At 45.9% G+C, this 19,346-nt stretch overlaps 1 protein-coding gene across 1 annotated transcript in view; it reads left to right on the forward strand.

The window, feature by feature from the left end:
* LOC146199878 (uncharacterized) overlaps positions 1 to 16,922 on the forward strand; it is a 28,279-nt gene extending 11,357 nt beyond the window's left edge. The window contains exon 3 of the mRNA XM_084592212.1: positions 15,434 to 16,922. Coding sequence (XP_084448338.1) covers positions 15,434 to 16,165 — 732 coding nt within the window. The 3' untranslated portion in view covers positions 16,166 to 16,922. The remainder of the gene's footprint in view (positions 1 to 15,433) is intronic.
* Positions 16,923 to 19,346: the final 2,424 nt, after the last annotated feature.

Below are 19,346 nucleotides of genomic sequence, written 5' to 3' on the forward strand. Positions count from 1 at the left end.
ATTGATTATGCGAAAGCGTTTGACTGCGTAGATCACAGCAGATTGTGGCAAGCTCTCCAAGAGATGGGAGTTGCAATTCACCTCATCTGTCTCCTCAGGAACCTTTATGAAGGGCAAGAGGCCACAGTCAGAACTGGGCATGGTCTTACTGATTGGTTTCCGATTGAGAAAGGGGTGAGGCAAGGCTGCATACTGTCGCCCTGCCTATTTAACCTATATGCAGAGTGCATCATGAGGAAGGCCGGTCTGGACGAGTCATCAGCTGGAGTGAAGATTGCTGGAAAACGTATCAACAACCTTAGATATGCGGATGATACCACTTTAATGGCAGAAAGTGAAGTGGAACTCAAGAGACTTCTGATGCGCGCACAAGAAGAGAGTGAGAAGTTTGGGCTTAAACTGAACATTAAAAAGACGAAGATCATGGCGTCTTGCCCTATCAAGTCCTGGAGCATCAATGGACAAGAAGTGGAAGCTGTGACAGATTTTCTGTTCTTGGGTGCGAAGATTACCTCGGAAGGAGACTGCAGCCATGAAATTAGGAGACGCCTGCTTCTGGGAAAGAGAGCAATGGTTAGCCTTGACCGCCTAGTAAAGAGCAGAGACATTAGTCTGCCAACCAAGATCCGTATAACCCGTGCTATGGTCTTTCCAGTTGTGATGTATGGATGCGAGAGTTGGACTGTGAAAAAGGCTGACCGCCGAAGAATTGACGCGTTTCAATTGTGGTGCTGGCGAAGACTCTTAAGAGTTCCTTGGACTGCCAGAAGATCAAATCAGTCGATATTGTTGACCATAAACCCTGACTGCTCATTGGAGGGTCAAATTCTAAAGTTAAAGCTCAGCTACTTTGGTCATCTGATGAGAAGAGAGGAGTCGCTGGAGAAAGATTTGATGTTGGGAAAGGTTGAGGGTCGCCGGAGAAGGGGTAGGCAGCGAACGCGATGGTTAGATGGCATTCTCGAGGCATTGCAGATGAAGCTATGTGATGTTAAGAAGATAGTGAGAGACAGGAAAGCGTGGCGTGACATGGTCCATAGGGTCACGAAGAGTCGGACACGACTGAACGCCTGAACTGAACTGAACTGAACTGTTACGCATGTTTTGCTAAAGTCAGTTACTAGAATGCTTGCGAAATGTAGTGTGAAATGCACTTTGGTCTGCAACATGACAACAAATGAATCTCTATTCCGTATACGAGCTGAAAAAAAAAATGACTAAGGTGCAGAAGAAAAATGTAGCTTTAGGGATGGTTTACAACCAAATTTCTGGTTGTTTAACTGAACAAACGGAAAGTGAGCAGTAATTTACAAGCACCAGCTGATCTTTACATAAGCGACCTCGCAATGTTTTATTTATTTTCATGAAATTACACTTTAAAATTTGCACGTTTAACACATGCGCAGCAGGGAGAATTCAAGTAGCGGCTAGATTTATTGTAAATGTTTGAAATCAACCAGTGAAGCGAGGGGTCAATTTGTGTTTAGGCTGAATACAAAATAAAAAAAAAAGGTTCCAGGCTTATATGCGTGTTATAGGCAACTAACAGGCCTCTAAATATTTGTTGCCTTTATCGTACGCTTTTCATTACTAAGGGAAACTGTAATATTTACTTCGAGCATCATCTTTTGTAGGTTAACAGTGTATCATGTGCCAGTATAAATTCTAGGACAGCTGGCCGTGTAGAAAAAGAATGTCGTTAGAATATTTTTATTAGCTACCAATTTTTACGGATTCACATTTTACTTTGAGCAGTGCTAAAATTTTTCAGTCTTGCAGGCTTAATACTTCATTTAATTATGTCATACATCCACATGCTTCTGTGTAACATGCATTACTGTTATTGTTCTTATGCTAACAACACGCTTTAGTACGATTACAATGAATATTACTTTTCTTTAGCTTATTTCTATTCACTCGAAGAACATCCAGCGTTTTTCTATGAGGAAAGTTAATTTAAACCATTTGCCACGCCGCGTACATGGGCACCCAGGATAATGGCTGTCAGAAAGTCGCTTCGCTTCAGCTTTCTGTGACTACGTCATACGTTAGTCTTTCGTCCCCTCAAGCATTTTCTTATCGATTCAAAGCTCCATCACAGGCTTCAAAGGCATCGACTTTAGGTTCTTTTTGTGCTCAAAAGAAAGGGAGAGAGAGAAAGAGAGAGAGAAAGGACGTCTATTTGCATTAAAGAAACCAGGCTGCGCGGGTGGTAGCTTAACGAAATGAAGAATAAGAGATTTAACGCTAATTCACCCATAACTTACGTATTAAGGCTACCGTTCCACAGAATCGCTGAACAAATTTTGGATAATCGTAGAAGCTGCGCAGAAGAAGGTGCTTACTTTACCACTCGGGAAGGATTTCAATTATCAGTCGGCTCGGCACTCCGAAAAGGAGGAAAGCGGACGGGCGGGCCATTATTAACACAAAACTGTGGTTCACAAGAACCCAAAGTCACAGTCCTGAGGCATGTGATGGAGCACTTGTCGTGCTCTTTGCTTTGTCCTCCAGGATTGTCATTAACGTCTTCTATATAGTAAAGGTTAACCGCGTTACGTGACATATATGCGTCTGTACCAGGTCACCCCGCCAGTATGCATGCGCAGGTGACGGGCACAACGGCGGTGGCAGCGGTCGCCTTCCGTCGGAAGCATGGAGTCACAGACGCGTGATCGCGGCAAGTGGGACCGCACGCCCACCTCCGTCGCTTCCTAAGAAAAACACGGTGCGTCGCGCCCGACGATCACACGACCACGGCCGGCTGCGCAAGAAAAGAAGGCGCGACGGCCGCTCGAAGGCGCTCGACGCGGTTTGCCGAAAATTGAATGCATGTGTACGCGCCGTTGGTGCACACTGAGAGCGGACAATGCTGGCGGGGACGAGAGCATGGAGTGGGGCACACGGGAAGCTGCCGCTATGCTAGGACGCTTCGAGCGTTTATTTAATAAATGCGACGCTGGGGCGCCTCTCTTTTTATTATTTTTCAACTTGGGGGGCCTTGTCGAGGTGGCAAGAGAAGGGACCGGAGCCTCCTTCCGTTCAGGGTATGTAGAGTGTAACGGCAATCCTACCGAACTAGTGGTGTCACCTAGAGACCTACTGAGCAGTGGATTGTCATTGAAAACGCGCTCTTGAAAGAGCTCATAAATTAGGGCCCTGTGGACACTTTTTAGAATTCTAATCATTTTTTTTTTTTTTGCGGTCTGCCAAAGCCAGACTGACTGTGACGTCTCCACTCTTTTTGTGTCTCATATTCTGAGTCCCTTCAGGAGGTTAAACCGCGTAAGTTAACTAAATTAACTTATTTGGTTTTGCTGCGATATCTGATGATTACTTTCTGGGTTTTACGGTGCTGGGAGGCCAATGTACTATTATTTGTAGAACCTCCCTTGTTATATTTATGTAGCTTCATGACACGTCAATGGGAGTGGTGGAATGAGGTAATGTTACTGACGTATACCTGAAAGTCATGAGGACTATGTGGGCCTCGTGGTGAAGGCGAGAAAGAGCAGGCACGGCCGCTTTACTTGTCGGGTTGAGTGTGCTTCTTTTGATTTCTTCGAATTTCGGTCCACCACCTCTTTAAGAGCATTCCCTTGGAGCACATACGCCAGACCAGGATTCCAATAGAATTCGCCGGGAACATCGATCACTAAAAAATTTGAAGCTAAAAAAATAAAAGATGAAATCTGTTTCAAAAAGAAAACATTTTTAAACATTTTTAACTAGATCAGATCAGAAGACATTCAGCTCAACAGATCACTGACGGAGTTTCATAGGAGAGCAGTGTACAATGTTTCGACCTTCGTATTCGGAATGCCAGGACTGCGGTACGACGCAGGGTAGCAGCTTTGTTGGAGAACTTGTGGGAATTAGTTACAATAACAAAGTTGGCCACCTGTGATGGCAGTAAAGAGGCACTGAAACGTTGGTGCCACGAGTTTGTCGAATAAAGTATTAGAGCACGTCCTCCACTCGCCTTGACCTAAGGGGTACCCTTATGAGCCGCTATTTCATTCTGCGCAACAGATTTTCGGTTTTCACGTCCTGATGGCAACCAATGAGGAGATCGATGACAGGAGGCGCTTTTTTTTTTTGCTGTTTTAGAAAATCGAACTGCAGCGACAGAAGTGCAAGAAGCGTTCTCTAAAGTATGCGGCAACTAAAAACGGCAACATGAGTACGTTGCCCACATGGGCATTAATCATAAGAGAGATGAACAGAAAAATGGAAACCTCGAGGGACGTCTGTACGTAGAGCATAAAACACAAGACACACGTGCATTTAAAAGTGTTAACCTAAATGAATTTATGAACCCGTTCGAGAAAACTACAAGAGGGATGTGTTACTTATATGGGACTATAGTGTACCAGTGATTATGAAGATAAAATTCATTCGTTTATTTTTTGTTTGCAACCTCAGTCACCCCAGAAGGAACTTTACATGAGGGTTAGGCATTCACTACTCAAACAACAACAAAAGGTGGTTCATATTTTGCACATTGCCTGTACAGAGAGACTAAATAGAAATTTAACGAAGGTACACAGCTTCAACGTTTACAAAAGCGATAGCAGAAGAAAGATAAATAGGCGACGAATAGTAGAGGGAAAACTGAGTCGCGCATTGAAAAACAAGGATAAATTGCTAGGACGTTTAAGCTCCGCATCTAAGAGTTGTACGCGATAGCGTTATCGGACCCCGCTCGCATTGCGTTCTCATTCGTTTCTCGTGCTCTTAAGCCGCCCAGCGGCATGACGCAGCACTGTTATTTGCCCATAGTAAGAGTTTGTTGCGATAAGTCGGCCCGCTTTTGGTGCATGGTGTCCGCATCCCTCGCTCAGTACTCTGGCCCTTCAGCCTACTTTTTAAGCCGAAAGCATCTAATGGGTCATACGGCCGCTTGCTGAAAGTGTCACACATTGTGGCCACCCTAGGTCCCGTGATACTACCCAAGATGACAGCCACCATTGGTCAAGGTGGGCCACCCTGAGCCCATGCCCCTCAATGGTGGAAATATTGCTGTACGTGGGAGGCTGTAGCTAGCAACTGGCATGACCGAGCACTAACTGGACGTAGGGCTTCCTGACATCACGTTTGGCAGGAGGTGCTAACTCGGGGTTCTCCATTCATATGGGAGAGTGATATCAGAATCAGTCTGCCAATTGCATTGACGTTATCACTAGGCACCGCAGGCCCGTTAATAGGGCTCTGTTAAAGCGGAACTTTATATGCTGGCTGGTAGCTACGCTATCGCGTCATACTGATCCAGGTGTCCGTGCGGCGCCTTTCATTTGGCGCTTCCTCGGACGCCGCACCATGCAGCCTACAGAAGCAGACGCAGTAGTACCAGGAATCAGCGAAGTTTCAAACAAAGGCTTTGGTTGGTTGGTTCATGGGAAGGGAAAGGCGCAGTATCTGTCACACTTGCTCTGTGGACACCTGAACCGCGCCATAAGGGAAGGGATGAAGGTGGGAGTGAAAGTGGATAGAGAGAAAGGGGGGCCGTAGTGGAGGGCTACGGAGTAATTTCGACCACCTGGGGATCTTTAACGTGCGCTGACATCGCACAGCACACGGACCTTATCGCACTTTAGGGGTCCAATGTGGCACACAGTTTTTTCGCCTGGCATCCGCCTCACTCGGTACTGAGCGGCTTCGGCCTGCTTCGTTAAAGATCCCCAGGTGGTCGAAATTACTCCGTAGCCCTCCACTACGGCTCCTCTTTCTCTCTTTCCACTTTCACTCCCACCTTTCTCCCTTCCCTTAAGGCGCGGTTGCGGTGTCCACAGAAAACAAGTGAGACAGTTACCACGCCTTTCCCTTCCTATAAATAAATCAGTTTCTGGCGCATGGAGTCCGTCTAATAATAATAATAATAATAATAATAATAATAATAATAATAATAATAATAATAATAATAATAATAATAATAATAATAATAATAATAATTGGTTCAGAGAAAGGGAAAGGCACAGTATCTGTCTCACTTGTCTCTGTGGACACCTGAACCGCGCCGTGAGGGAAGGCAGGAAGGTGGCAGTGAAAGTGGAAAAAGAGAAAGAGGAGCCGTAGTGGAGGGCTATGGAGTAACTTCGACCACCTGAGGATCTTTACCGTGCGCTGACATCGCACAGCACACGGACGCCTCTTCGTTTCGCCTCGATCGAAACGCAGACGCCGAGGTCTGGTTCGAACCCGGGAATTCCGGCATTTTCGCGCCGCCTAACATTCTTCGCTTCTGCTCGCCTTGCCTTCATCTCCCGCCTTCTCGGCTTCAGACTCACTTGGCCAACCCCGCCTCCGAGGACCAGACATACATGCATAGTCCGCACTCGTATAGAAGGCTCTCAAGCAGGAGCAGATATAGATGCCATCCGCACTTGTAGAAGACGAAGACGACTCAATGAGCGTCCCGTACAGTTAGTTGGCAGCGTATCCATCACACATGTAATTACAGAAATGCGTCCACTCCACGTCTATTAATATTTGCACAGCCAGCATACAGCGCGGGCGCATGGCCGGTTGGTGATGATGATGATATTGAGGTCCTAAACTTTGCAATGGGTGGACGTCTTGGTACGAGTCCGATCAAAATGAAATTGAACATTCAGCACCATGAAAGCAAAACACATAAGTGTAAGTGGTGATACTGTCAGGTGGTGACGCTACAGTGCCGGAAGAGTGCGAAGCGCGACCGCGAGCAACGTGGTGGCGCCATCTACCCTAAAGAAGTCGTACTAGGTCGAGTTCCAGTTGCCGTAGGCATGATATCGCCATCAAATTGCATGTTAACAAAGCGAAAAATTTACGAAAATGTACAGTGTTTCTTGCTTAACTTCTTTTAGTTCTGTAATGATTCTTTTCTAATGATATAGCGTACGGCGAATCTTACACAAGGAACCCCTTTACTTGAACGAAACAGTGTGGAACATGAGTTGTTTTACTGCCATTTCTTGACAAATTCAACAGAACACACAGGAAAGCATTCGCAAGCCGCATACCGACCACTTAGCCGGCGCTTTGTCATATTAAAGTTCCATTTTCAGTTGCTTTAAAAATCTCTCTACCCACCCATGCGCGCAAGCCGGGGATTAGGGTCGCAGTGATAACCTGCCATTTCCGACCGCTATATACAATGGTAGCCCATCAGCATGATGTGGTCAAAAGGTACTCTATACTCGTTCTTTGGGGACAGATACCTTATGCCATATGGGTAAATAGGTAAACATTTTTTTGTAGTCCATCGTCCGACATCCCAAAAATAAACTGCCTCCGAACAATGGATAAAAACGTGGTCAATGGTTTCAGGCAGCCTGCAGATGAGACAGTGCGAACCCCACGGAACTTGAAATTCCTTTCCCTCTAAAAATGTTTTTACTGGAAAAGTTCCTGTGTGCAGCTTAAAGGAGAAAGTTTTTGCTGCAGGTTCTACTTTCATTCTTTTAACCCTCTTTAGTACATCATCTCTGGTGCCTCCATTGTACCAGGACCTGTACGAAGGGACTGGAAAGACATCACACAAATCCTTTCTTTTTTTATTTTTCGCTTGATACGAGTATTCCCTCGAGAACACAACAAATAAAAACTGAACACTGTCAGAAACTTCTTTCCAAAAACCACACAGTCTTCCGGGGATGATTTCCATTCACACAACGAACTCTGGCAATGAGCGGCACAACCTTAACTGGCAAATGGTGCGCAAAAAAGGATCGCGGACCTCGCGAAGAAAAAATAGCTAACAAGCTGACGTAGAAACAGGGGCCTAAACCAAGGCTGCCATCCCTGACAGACCTGAGTACGGCTACTACGCTTCCAATCTGATGACCATACAAACACAGCAAAGATGCGGTGAAACGTTTGCACATTCACTCTCGAACAATGCAGCACGTGTATCACATATCATAGCTTGCTTATCATAAACAAGTTACAAACCATTGCTTTGGCACCACCTCCCTAGTGAAAAAACCTTATGAGTCACGATAACCTCATACAGACTTCTCATCCTAAACTCATACTAATCTTGTACCAATCTCATATCATCTCACACAAATATCATTCAACATATGAAAAATATATGACATTGTGTGAGATTTGTATGAGGTTGGTATGAGTTCAGTATGAGAAATTCGTATGAGGTTATTGGGACTCATACGGTTTTTTCGCAAGGGCTGCGCTTACTATAGTTTGAAAACAACAACAAACGACAACAACAACAACAACAACAACAACAACAACAACAACAACAACAACAACAACAACAACAACAACAACAACAACAACAACAACAACAACAACAACAACAACAACAACAACAACAACAACAACAACAACAACCGCAACAACAACAACCGCAACGACAACAACAACAACAACAACAACAACAACAACAACAACCGCAACAACAACAACAACAACAACAACAACAACAACAACAACAACAACAACAACAACAACAACAACAACAACAACAACAACAACAACAACAACAACAACAAAAATTCGGCAGAGCCAAACATGTATGCACTTTCCATCTTTCGGCCTTTTCCCGGATTTCTTGTACTTGCCCTTTCCAATATGGGTCACTATTGCGATGGCAATCTAAAGGTACCCCTAAATACTTCCCCGGGATCGTTACCCAGGAAAAGGTCGCAAAAGTATCCAAAACTAGAAGGTCGCCCTCCAAAGCAGCACTTTGTCCAGTTTACTTTACTGCTCGTGTTTCGCTGAACTGTATGGCGCAATGCACAGCTTCGAATATACTTTCACAATTTCTAGTGAATGCGGTTAAGTCGTCTGTGTATGCGAGCAACTTTACCTCCGTAACCTGTAGCTTCAAACCTTTAACAGATTCGTTTTTGCTTATGTTTAACCATAGCGCTTTTATATACATACAAGATAACAGAGGGCCGAGAGAGCAGCCTTGGCGCACAGAACGTTGCACACTAATGGGGGCCCCAAACTTCTGTTTGCTATTAATTTGGTAGTGCAGTTCTGGTACGCCAAGGCTACTCCCTTTCATAAAACGGAGCATTCATTCGCGTGTTCCAGAACACAAAACAAGGTTTAATGTGGTTGCCCCGGCGGGGTGGTGCAGTGGTAAGACGTCCGACTACTGAGCCGGAGTACCCGGGTTCGATCCCGACCTCGGCGGCTGCGTTTCGATGGAGGCGAAACGAAGAGGCGTCCGTGTGCTGTGCAATGCCAGCACACGTTAAAGATCCCCAGGTGGTCGAAGTTACTCCGTAGCTCTCCACTACGGCTACTCTTTCTCTCTACCCACTTTCACTCTCACCCTCCTCCCTCCATTACGGCGCAGTTCAGGTGTCCACAGAAACAAGTGCGACAGATACAGCGCCTTTCCCTTCCTGTGATCCAATTATTATTAAAGGTTTCAAGCGGTGCACAGTCGAACGTCTTTTCTAGATCAATCGGTAGGATGGCTACTTGTTCGGTTGTTAGGTCTAAAATTGTATCAGTATCCTACTGAAAAAATTTGTATGAGGCAATAACCTCAAATTTTCTCTCACAGTCTTACTCAATTCACATAAGAAATCACATACATACGTCACTTATAATTTCATAAGGTATCATAATTTCTTGCACATAATCATAAACTATATACAATATTTTATGACAATGATGTGCACTCTGTGAGAGCCTGTGCGATTAAATGATATTTTATGAGGGGATTGCCATGTAGAACTTTTGGTTTTTCAGTAGGGTAGCGTGCTCGTCTCGCTGTCATAAGGCCAAGAGATTGAATCCCCGTTTTGTTCGGAGTACTTTTATTTCTTTCATTTATTGTAGATTGTCTCGTTACAACGGCCAACGACAACAACGCCGAAACCGGCTTTTCTGTAACAGGGGTCCCTACGGTATCGGGGTTTTACGATGCTCTTAGGGTAGCATGTGGTCGAAGGTTATAACTAAGAACTGAAATTAAAAGCATGCCAACGTGCGAAGAACAGATGAAATTCAGTATCTGTTGATGTGCACTGTGCTATTTTGGACGGGTGGAATGCATTACTTTATGCCGGGCTTGACATTCCTCGTAATGTGTCAAGATGTCGGGAACTGCATTATCCGTAATGTTGAGTTTTACGAGGACAAGAGCGGCAATGAACTACCTTCCACTTCGTTCCAGCCGGTTGTGTTCCTTGATGTGGTATTCGCAGACGCTAGCGTTGCATGTCTGAGCGCTGCAGGTCTTGTATGCGCTGCCGGGAAAATCCGCCGTACAAGCTCTACCGAGGCAACCATACCAATCCCGCTCATAACTTATGCGGACATTACAAATTATTTACGCCTCTGCAGGAGGGCACTCCCGGGACCCGCCAATGGTCTCGACAGATCTGAGGAGTGCCACCTTAGACGGCTCCAAACCGGGTGTTTTCTAAATCCCGCCATACTAAAACCCGGTGACCCGACATTCACGGGTAGGTGCAAATTCTGCGGGCAGTATGCTGGCCTATACCACATGGTGTAGGCCTGCCAGCAAAATACAAAAATAAAAGCTATAAAACAGCCAACTAGGGAGGGCTTGGAGCTGGCCCTGTCCAGCTCGGACCTGGAGGCCCAGCGTGTCCTGGTCCAGAGAGCTCGGGCAGCGGCGGCGGCCAATGGCGTCCCGGAATAGTGTCTGCCACTCAGCTCCACACTCAAACGCACCTCCCTTCCCAAATCATATCACCGTAAATAAATGGTTCCTCCTCCTGGCTTCGTCAACGACCTTTGACGGCATAACGCGTAGCGGTTTGTGTAGAGATCGAAATACACCTCCATCGTCGTAGGTGGTGCTGCAGTTTTCACTTTTTTGTCGAGAAATTCCGCACATAGAGAGGAGGTAAATTGTTGAAAAACGCGTACTTGAAACGCTTTCCTTAAGAAGTGCATCATGAGTCCTTAAACAGAAGTCGCATTGCTAGTTGCTCACTTGATACACCGCTGACATAACGCGGTAGTATCGACTCATGGAGCTTTTCTGGGTACAACCATATGAAGCTGTTCTATTCAAATGCTTCCAGAAAACATAAATTGAAGCATCTCAGAACGATGAAAATATCGCTTTAATGTCTCTATGTTACCCTAATTGAAATTACAGGCAGATTGGTAAAGCAGTGCCAAGCTAATAAGTCAAGAGCGATGGGACGGGCTAGTTGGTATTCCATATCAGTACACGAGCAGCGCAGTCACACGGCGCTGACTAACAACTGAAATTTTTATTTCGAAGCAGTACGTTTAAATAAGCAACAGGGAAAGGGGAACAACAAGGAACGTTGCGCGAACGCCGGTGATCAGTGTAGTCAATTCAAAGGATAAAAGAGATGAGAAAAAAAGACGCGATATGAGGCTAAAAGCGATAAAAGTAAGCGGTGTAAAGGGTCGAGGCTATGGAATGACTGGTAAGAATGATAAAACATTATAAACTATCAAACGGGGTCGTAAAAAGGTTGGTAAAAGCGTAACAACGTTAGAGAAATTAAAACCAGAAAAAAAAGGCGTTAAAACCTGATCAAAATGCATGGGCCAGTGAAAGGAAAGCCTTGAGTGCACACATGAAATTAACTATGAAATTGCCGCGCCGTCCAGGAAATCAAGTTCTTTCTTTGACAAGCGCATTTTCACTATACCCCGCTTAACAAGTTTTGTGTGGGCAGGTAAGCGAAGGGAAGAATCGGTTTTTTGCTTCGAGGTTGATATGTCTAGCAGGTGTGCTTATCCGTCGTTCGCGCAGCGTTTCTTGTTGTTCCGCTTTCCCTGTTGCCTATTTAAACGTACTGCTTTGAAATAAAATTTTCAGTTGTTAGTCAGCGTCCGTGTGTGTGTCTCCTTTCTCGTGTGTCTCGTTAAACTGCGCTGCTCGTATTCTGATATGCGAAGCTAATGTTGGGAACGTGGTTCGTACTGATACAAAACGTGTCTTTTATTTCAAACGTAATTTCAAACATAACAAGAAAGAATAAAAAAAAACGAACTAAAGGAAGAAATCGCCATGATATGTTTGCGCTAGCTCTTATTTTCCCGCGAAAAAATTTGCTCACTGTCCCATGTGACTCAATTATTTTATGACGGCATTTTATGACAGCACCTCGAGAAGCAGGGCAACACCCCTGGTGGGGCTGGGACAGGTAGGTCACCGTCGCTTGCGGCGGGGGCTAGCCTGCCACTGAATTTTTATCTGTTGTAGGCCGTCATTGCACCCGCCACCTTTTCGGTGGTGGATGACGGCCGTTATTGCAGCGCGCGTCTTTCTCTTCCTCTTCTTTTTCTTCTCTATTTTCTCTTCTGTCTGCACGAGGCAGCGGAGGTGGCTGAGCTACAGAGCCAGTAGCAGGCCCGTGCATTTTCTTTTCCTTCTTCCTACAGCCACAACATGTGCTTTACAGTAGTGTAAACACGAGCTATGAATTCCTGTGACTGAAGAGGGGACATGATAACTTTTTTATTTATGGACGGTATTCGCGTACATTCGGAATGATCATTTGGTAGGTGAAGGTGAAGTAATACGGCAGGAAATACTCAAACCCTGAGCACGAACGCAAATGTGAAGTAGAGGAGCAATTTGTAGGAGGCAAACTTGAAAGACCGAGAAAATTCATCTCGCATGACATCATCTTTTCGGAAAATTTCGGTCGATGCTTTAAATATGAACTGTTGGGAGAAGCTATCGAACGTAGCGCCCATCTCTTTTCGGTGACGTGCTGTAAACAAGAAAAGGAGCGATGCGAAAGAACAACAGAGCGACTCACCTGTATTGTTTTGTCTTTCGTTTACTGATTGCTGATTTTGCTTCAACGTTTTTATCTGCACGCATCGCGTATAGAACAAAACGACTTCTATATGAGGCTTTTTAAGCCAACGAGCATAACTTTACAAATCAAGCGCAAATATTGACGATGCATCCTTTCTAACGACGATTTTCACATTCGCTTCTACTATGGCTACTTGGGACCTTTAGCACATTAAGTTAGAGAGTGAACATGACTTCGAAAAATTTTGTGTTCACGCGCAGCTGCTGTAATAAATGATACTGTGGTAACTGTCTGTGTTAACCACGGAAATGGTGTGAAATCAATTGAACAGCACATCTGAACCAACTACTGCAGAAACAATAATAAAATTATTATTAAGACAGGAATAATTGGAGAGGGACTGCGTCATAACAAAAGGTCGAACAGAAAGATACAAACCTGTTATTGCCCTCTTTAACCATTTTTTTTTCACACCTTATCCTGACTGGGGATGCCATTCCACCTAACTAGTATCGTCTCGTGACTTCATTCAACCTTTCGCCGGGGCTTCGTCCTCAGAGTCTTTTATGGTAGCATTCACTTGCCGCACCAAAGCGCACTGCTTTCGGAATAAAGACTTCGTTGATCGTAGTGGTTCAGCATGATTTTCCACCATTCGTATTTTCCACATGGTAAATAGCTCCATCAACATAAACATTACTATTAATAATTAAATTAATATTTATTGTAAATAACTTAGTATCATTAATTTTATTAATTTCATTCATTGCGGATTTTGACGTTACAACGCTCAACAACAACAAAGCCGACATCGGCTTTTCTGCGACACGGGGCTCTTACGCTATTGCTTAAAACTGGAAAATAAAAGCAAAGTACAATAGAATGATGTCGCAGCAGATAGATACCGGAAACTAATTTGCGTAAATTAATTTCAGCCTGTCTTTGAGTTTAGTCGAATCTAAAACTGTTACAGCGATGTGATGAAGATTGTTTCAATTGTCGGCTGTCCGTTTGAAGAAAGACAGCGCAAATGTTTCTATTTTTGGACAAGGGTGCGAAACCTTTTGATTAATTTTGTGACGAGCTGAATATGGGGAGTGCTTTTTGATATAGGTGCTTGATTGGAGTGAATAGTAGAATCGACGAAGAAGAGCCACACTGGCTAAATTTCGGCGGTGCTTTAGTAGGGGTAAGCGGCATGGTTCTTTAATTCGGTTACAGTAGTGTGCAATGAAAAATCGGAATACACAAAGCTAACGGTGCAATTTTGGATAGTTTCAATACTATCAGAAATGTACTGTTGGTGGGAGTTCGAAACGATGGCGACGTATTCTAATTTAGAGCGTGTTGATGTGGTGTAGGCTAATAATTCTACAAGTAGGCTTATAATTTTGCGTGTGCTCGAGCGAGCTTCATGAAACATTGAAGGTAGCCCAGGAATCGACTCGATGCTGAAGTAATATGCTTATTTGGGTCGACAATGTACAATAGTTAGCAATGTGCATTTGTAGATATTTATATGTCTTAGTATCCTGTAATTGAGATCCACACAGAATGTAGCTATGTCCAATTAAATTGAAGTGCCCGTGAAAGTTCATCCCTTTTGCGCATCACACCTATGAAAGGGAGGAGGAGGGGGAGCTGAGAACGTGAATATCTAAGTGCGCGTGCAGCAGTGAGTGTGGAACCGTAAGTGACCTATGCAGGAATAGCACGAACCATTAGTGACGAGTGGACCAAGGTGGGGAAATGTGCGGATCAGGGAGCGTAAGCCAAGTGCGGACCGGGATGTGTGAACCGCGAGATACTCGTGGATTGAACAGTATGAATCACAAAGAATATATAAACTGGGCAGTGTGAATAAAGTATCCGAGAGTATGTACTTTCGAAATATGCTTGTAGGATTTTTATGATGCTGCTTGCAAGGGATTTTGATACTTAGATAGGAGCGGCTCCAATACAGCTTTCAGCGTCTCTTCCTCGTCACCCCGATTGGCGGACGCGATTCATCATCATCATCGTCATCATCATCATCATTATCAGCAGCAGCAGCAGCAGCTTGACTATACCCACTGCAGGGCGAAGGCCTCTCTCATATTCCTCCAATAACCCAGTCCTGTGCTAGCTGCATCCGTTTGACCCCTGCGAGCTTCTTAACCTCATCCGCCATCTAACTTTCTGCCGCCCCCTGCTACGCTTTCCTTCCCTTGGAATCCAGTTTGTTTCCCTAAGTGACCATCGGTTATCCTCCCTTTGTACTATATGTCTTGTCCGTGCCCATTTCTTCTTCATTTCTACTAGAATGCCAGTAACTTGAGGTATTTTCCTGACCAACTGTGCGGACGCGATTACCAGCGTACTTTTGAAGCTCATTCTTGCCTACATGCGCTAAGGTACCGAGGCGCTGTCGCCTTCAGCTACTGAACACATTTTCGATCTTGTGATAATATAGCGTGGCTGTGCGCTAGTAAGTGATCCGAGCTCGAGCACAAACTCTAGCTCTTTAAAATGTAGTTCTAGATCTAGATTTCTGGCTTCCTTATAGCAATAACCATATTATCCGTGGATAAGACAGTTGAACGATTCCATTCCATGTCTGTGAGAGTGGTGTGCTTCTTTGAAATTTTTGCTGCGATTGAAACTCTCTTAATATATTCACCCATTTGAACATTACGCAGGAGTCGTCTACGCCGATTGGTCTCCTACTGTGCACCCTTCTGGCGCTGCATTGCGGCGGAGCAGCCCAGACGTCTTTCAAGCCCCCTACTACCGGCGCTGGCTTAGTGGGAACTGGCCGTGTCCTGTCAAACCGAGTGCCGGACAGGAATTACCGCCGAGGTCGCAGGCTAGACGTGGCCTCCCCATCACTTCCGCTACGGTCAGCCCGTGGCGGACAAGGGCGCCGAAGTGACACCGCATCTCCAGATTACGACGGCGACTTCGATTACCCGCCATACCACAGCTACTGGCCTCCCGCCACCACATCGGACAAACGCAAGGACGGCAAGTTGGGTCATCACTACCACAATCGTCATCGTCAAGGTCGGCGGCGCTACGATGACTTTGATGGAGACTACTACCCGTACGACTACTACAGCGGCAAGCATGACTACAAGAGCGAATACGACATCGTGTTCCCCTTGCTAATCCTTATCATGGCTCCGCTGGCGGTTTCTGCTTTCCTGCTGCCCATCACGGCGTCGCTCATGACCAACACATTCTTCCTCGTGAACGGAGCCACGTCTGCGGCCATCCAGGGACGACGGCGCAGGAGCTTGGATCAGTTAGCGCCTTCGGCCGATGAACTGAAATCCCTCGAAGAGGTATTGGTGAGGGCAATCAACAAGTACAGCGGTGTTGAAGAAGTGGTGGGGCAAGTGCAAATTAAGCGTAGGGTGCTGACGACTTGACAACGTACGCACCTTGTGGCCAAGATGACGAGATGCAATGCTGCGTTAAGCTACTGAAAAGAAAGGCCGTGCATACTGTGGCTAATTATTCCACTCCGACACCGGATGGCAGACAGTTTCGACACACCCGGAAGCACTGTTGAACGTGCGAAGTAGAAAAAGCCTCATGGAGCTGCGTTTGTTGTTGCAGGCATCAAAACCAAAGTCATCGCACTCGGTAAAGTTGTGTGAAACTTCTGAAAGTGCCACACAAAGACAAATTAACGATGGAGGTTTTTGCTTGTTTGTGTTATCTATGCGAGAAAAAAAAACAACCTTAGTACACATTCTGAGTGCGGTGACGCACATAATGTGCTGCATATATTTATGTCTCTTAGCACCACATAATCACTCGTTGCTTCTCTAAGTTAAGGATGTTTATTCATACGAGAATGAAAGAGTATGAGAAAAAAAATTATGAAAGAGTGAACCAGGATTGGATGCTGTGACTATCATCCTTTGGTTTTTATGAAGCATGATAGCACCAGTTGTCTCATTAATGATTTAGTAATGTACTACGCTGCCGAAAAGAAATTGATGGCTTCAGTGAAGCGTCTTCATTTGACTGTCAAATTAAAACTTCGCCAGTTGAGTTTTGCTAGACGCACGGCAAAGTAAGCGTTGCGGAGAGTCTAGCGATGGGTCGAAAAAAAAAAAAGCATCGCGAGAGACTTGTGACATGTTTGCGTTTAAGGTGGTCAACGTCAACTCCAATAAAGCTGATGAATTTGATGATGATTCAAGGGCCTCCATTATTGGTGTATACAAAGACTCATGCACTGTGAGAGCAAGCTTATTTAGTGGTTTGGGCCGAGTGGTTTGGGCGCCCGTCTCGGCTGCGGGAGGTGGTCAGTTCGAAACCCGCCGCCGGACACCCACCGGTAAAATTGGGTACAAGCGTCCCCCGGCCCGGCGCCCGGCTCCTTTAGGGGTGTGCGTTTGGAAGAGGCTCTGCTAACCCTGCTGTGCCCCTTCGGGGGCTTAGTTTCGAACAACCATGGCCTGCAAAGGCCATGGTTGTTCGAAACTATTTGGGCCGTGACCCATGGGTGTTTTGGGTCACGGCCCAAATAGTTGCGCCGATGTGGCAGTGATTCGTTCCGCCATCGGACAACAATAAGTCCGCCTTGCGCGGCAACAGCCCATATGTGGCCCTTTTCCCAAGCATTTCACCCCAGAAGAGCCGAGCACCAGGCCGGGGGATGGCTTGTACCCATTTAAAAACCGGTGGGTAACCGGCGGCACCAGGGACCGAAGCGGTGGCCTTGTGGTAGAGCACCCGCCTCGCATTCGGGAGGTACCGGGTTCGATCCCTGGTGCCGCCGGTTACCCACCGGTTTTTAAATGGGTACAAGCTTTCCCCCGGCCTGGTGCTCGGCTCTTCTGGGGTGAAATGCTTGGGAAAAGGGGTCACGGCCCAAATAGTTGCGCCGATGTGGCAGTGATTCGTTCCGCCATCGGACAACAATAAGTCCGCCTTGCGCGGCAACAGCCCATTATGTGGCCCTTTTACTGCTCACACAGTTGGGCTTCGAAGGCGCGGGCTCCCTTTCCAAGCCACGAGCCCTGGTAAGCCGAGCACCAGGCCGGGCCGTAGCTTGTACCCATTTGAGAAAACCGGTGGGTGTCCGGCCGGCAATGGGAGTCGAACCCACTACCTCCCGTAGCCGAGGCGGGTACTCTAGCCCGGGGCCACGGCTGCATTTTTTTTTGCTTTCTGAACACAGTGATGAAGTGAGACTGTTTACATCACCCAGCTGTGAAGTTCTTACTGTCCCCATTTACCTTATCCATTTGTACGAAATGGTAAGCGCTATTCCATAACGACACGCGAGTTACAGTTGTTATTGAGTCAGTCATCCAATTCAGTGATGAAAGGTTTGAAGCCGTACAGAGTACATATGTGAATCATGGAGGTCTCACCGTGGCATTTCGTTAGCTGTTACTGCTTATATCTGCTGGTTACTCGTCCGTTTTCCCGTCGCTCTTAAATTCAAGATGGCGGCCAAGTCACGTGATTATAGCTACAGAATTGAAAATAATATCTTAGCTACTACGTGACCACCCATACTATGGAGTCCACCACCTGGCACACCACGTGTGAAGTGATGTATCCCCAAAGCCACGTGACCATTAATTACCATTACATGACCAGTAGGCACCAGTAGGCAAATTAATCGATTTGTCGTTCTGAAAGTGCATGAAAGCAAGATTTCTGCCTGCAGGGTTCAGCATTAGTAGGTGTAGTTGAATACCGAGGGTGCTGGGGGCCGTAGCGGCGTTTTTGCAAGCCATTTTATAATCAGACAGGAAGAAAACTGAAGACAGTGGGAAGGACAAGAACGGTGAGTGACCATGCATTGTGGGTTGTTCCGCGCTCCATAAAGAAAGCTTTGTATGTTACTTATGTGAGCATTTTGTGCCTCTCGGAAGCCTACTCTCGAGTTATTGCTGTGCTTCCGTGCAGCGCTTCTGAATATGTGTTGTTGGTTTTCCCAGATTTCACATGGTGGTAATTTCATATTTTAAGTAAAAGGTCTGTTGAAATGAGCAATTGTGTGTAAAAGTAGTCATATCCTTAGTTCTAGCACTACGATGGTGTGACTGCGTGTTTTTTGAGGTAAGAAAAAAAAAGTCAACTCCAAAGCTCTCGTGAACAACAGCGACCGATTAAGAGAGTCACCAATCATTATATCAGCCAGTGTATTTTCGACATTTCCGGTGGTCAGGCACCAGCCTCTGGGTCAAGGCGAGTAGTCTTAAATAGATGCTAGGGGAACACCTTTGTGTTAACTACTCAGGTGCCACCCTGTAAATGGCGATACCCTCTCTCTTTCGGCGGTCGTCGTTGTAGTAGTAAAGGACTTTATTGAGGCGCAACACTTAGGCGCCTAATATATCGGTGGCCTGCTGGACGAGCAGGCGCTGTTCTTCTTCGCCCTCAGCACCAAGTCAGTCCACCCAGGTCCAGATAGTATGGGAGGAATGCTGGTTGTGAGATCGGGATTGGTGGCCGCTCGGTTTGTGTGACCTCGAGCTAGCCTATCCGCGACCTCATTACCTTCCAATCCAGAGTGCCCCGGAACCCAAGTGATCTGATGTTTGAGCTGTGAGGTTGTAGCCAATGGATTAGTTGTGAAGC

The sequence above is a fragment of the Amblyomma maculatum genome, chromosome 2 (genome assembly GCF_055883805.1).
Source record: "Amblyomma maculatum isolate TAMU_Amacu chromosome 2, ASM5588380v1, whole genome shotgun sequence".
Taxonomy (NCBI): Eukaryota; Metazoa; Arthropoda; class Arachnida; order Ixodida; family Ixodidae; genus Amblyomma; species Amblyomma maculatum.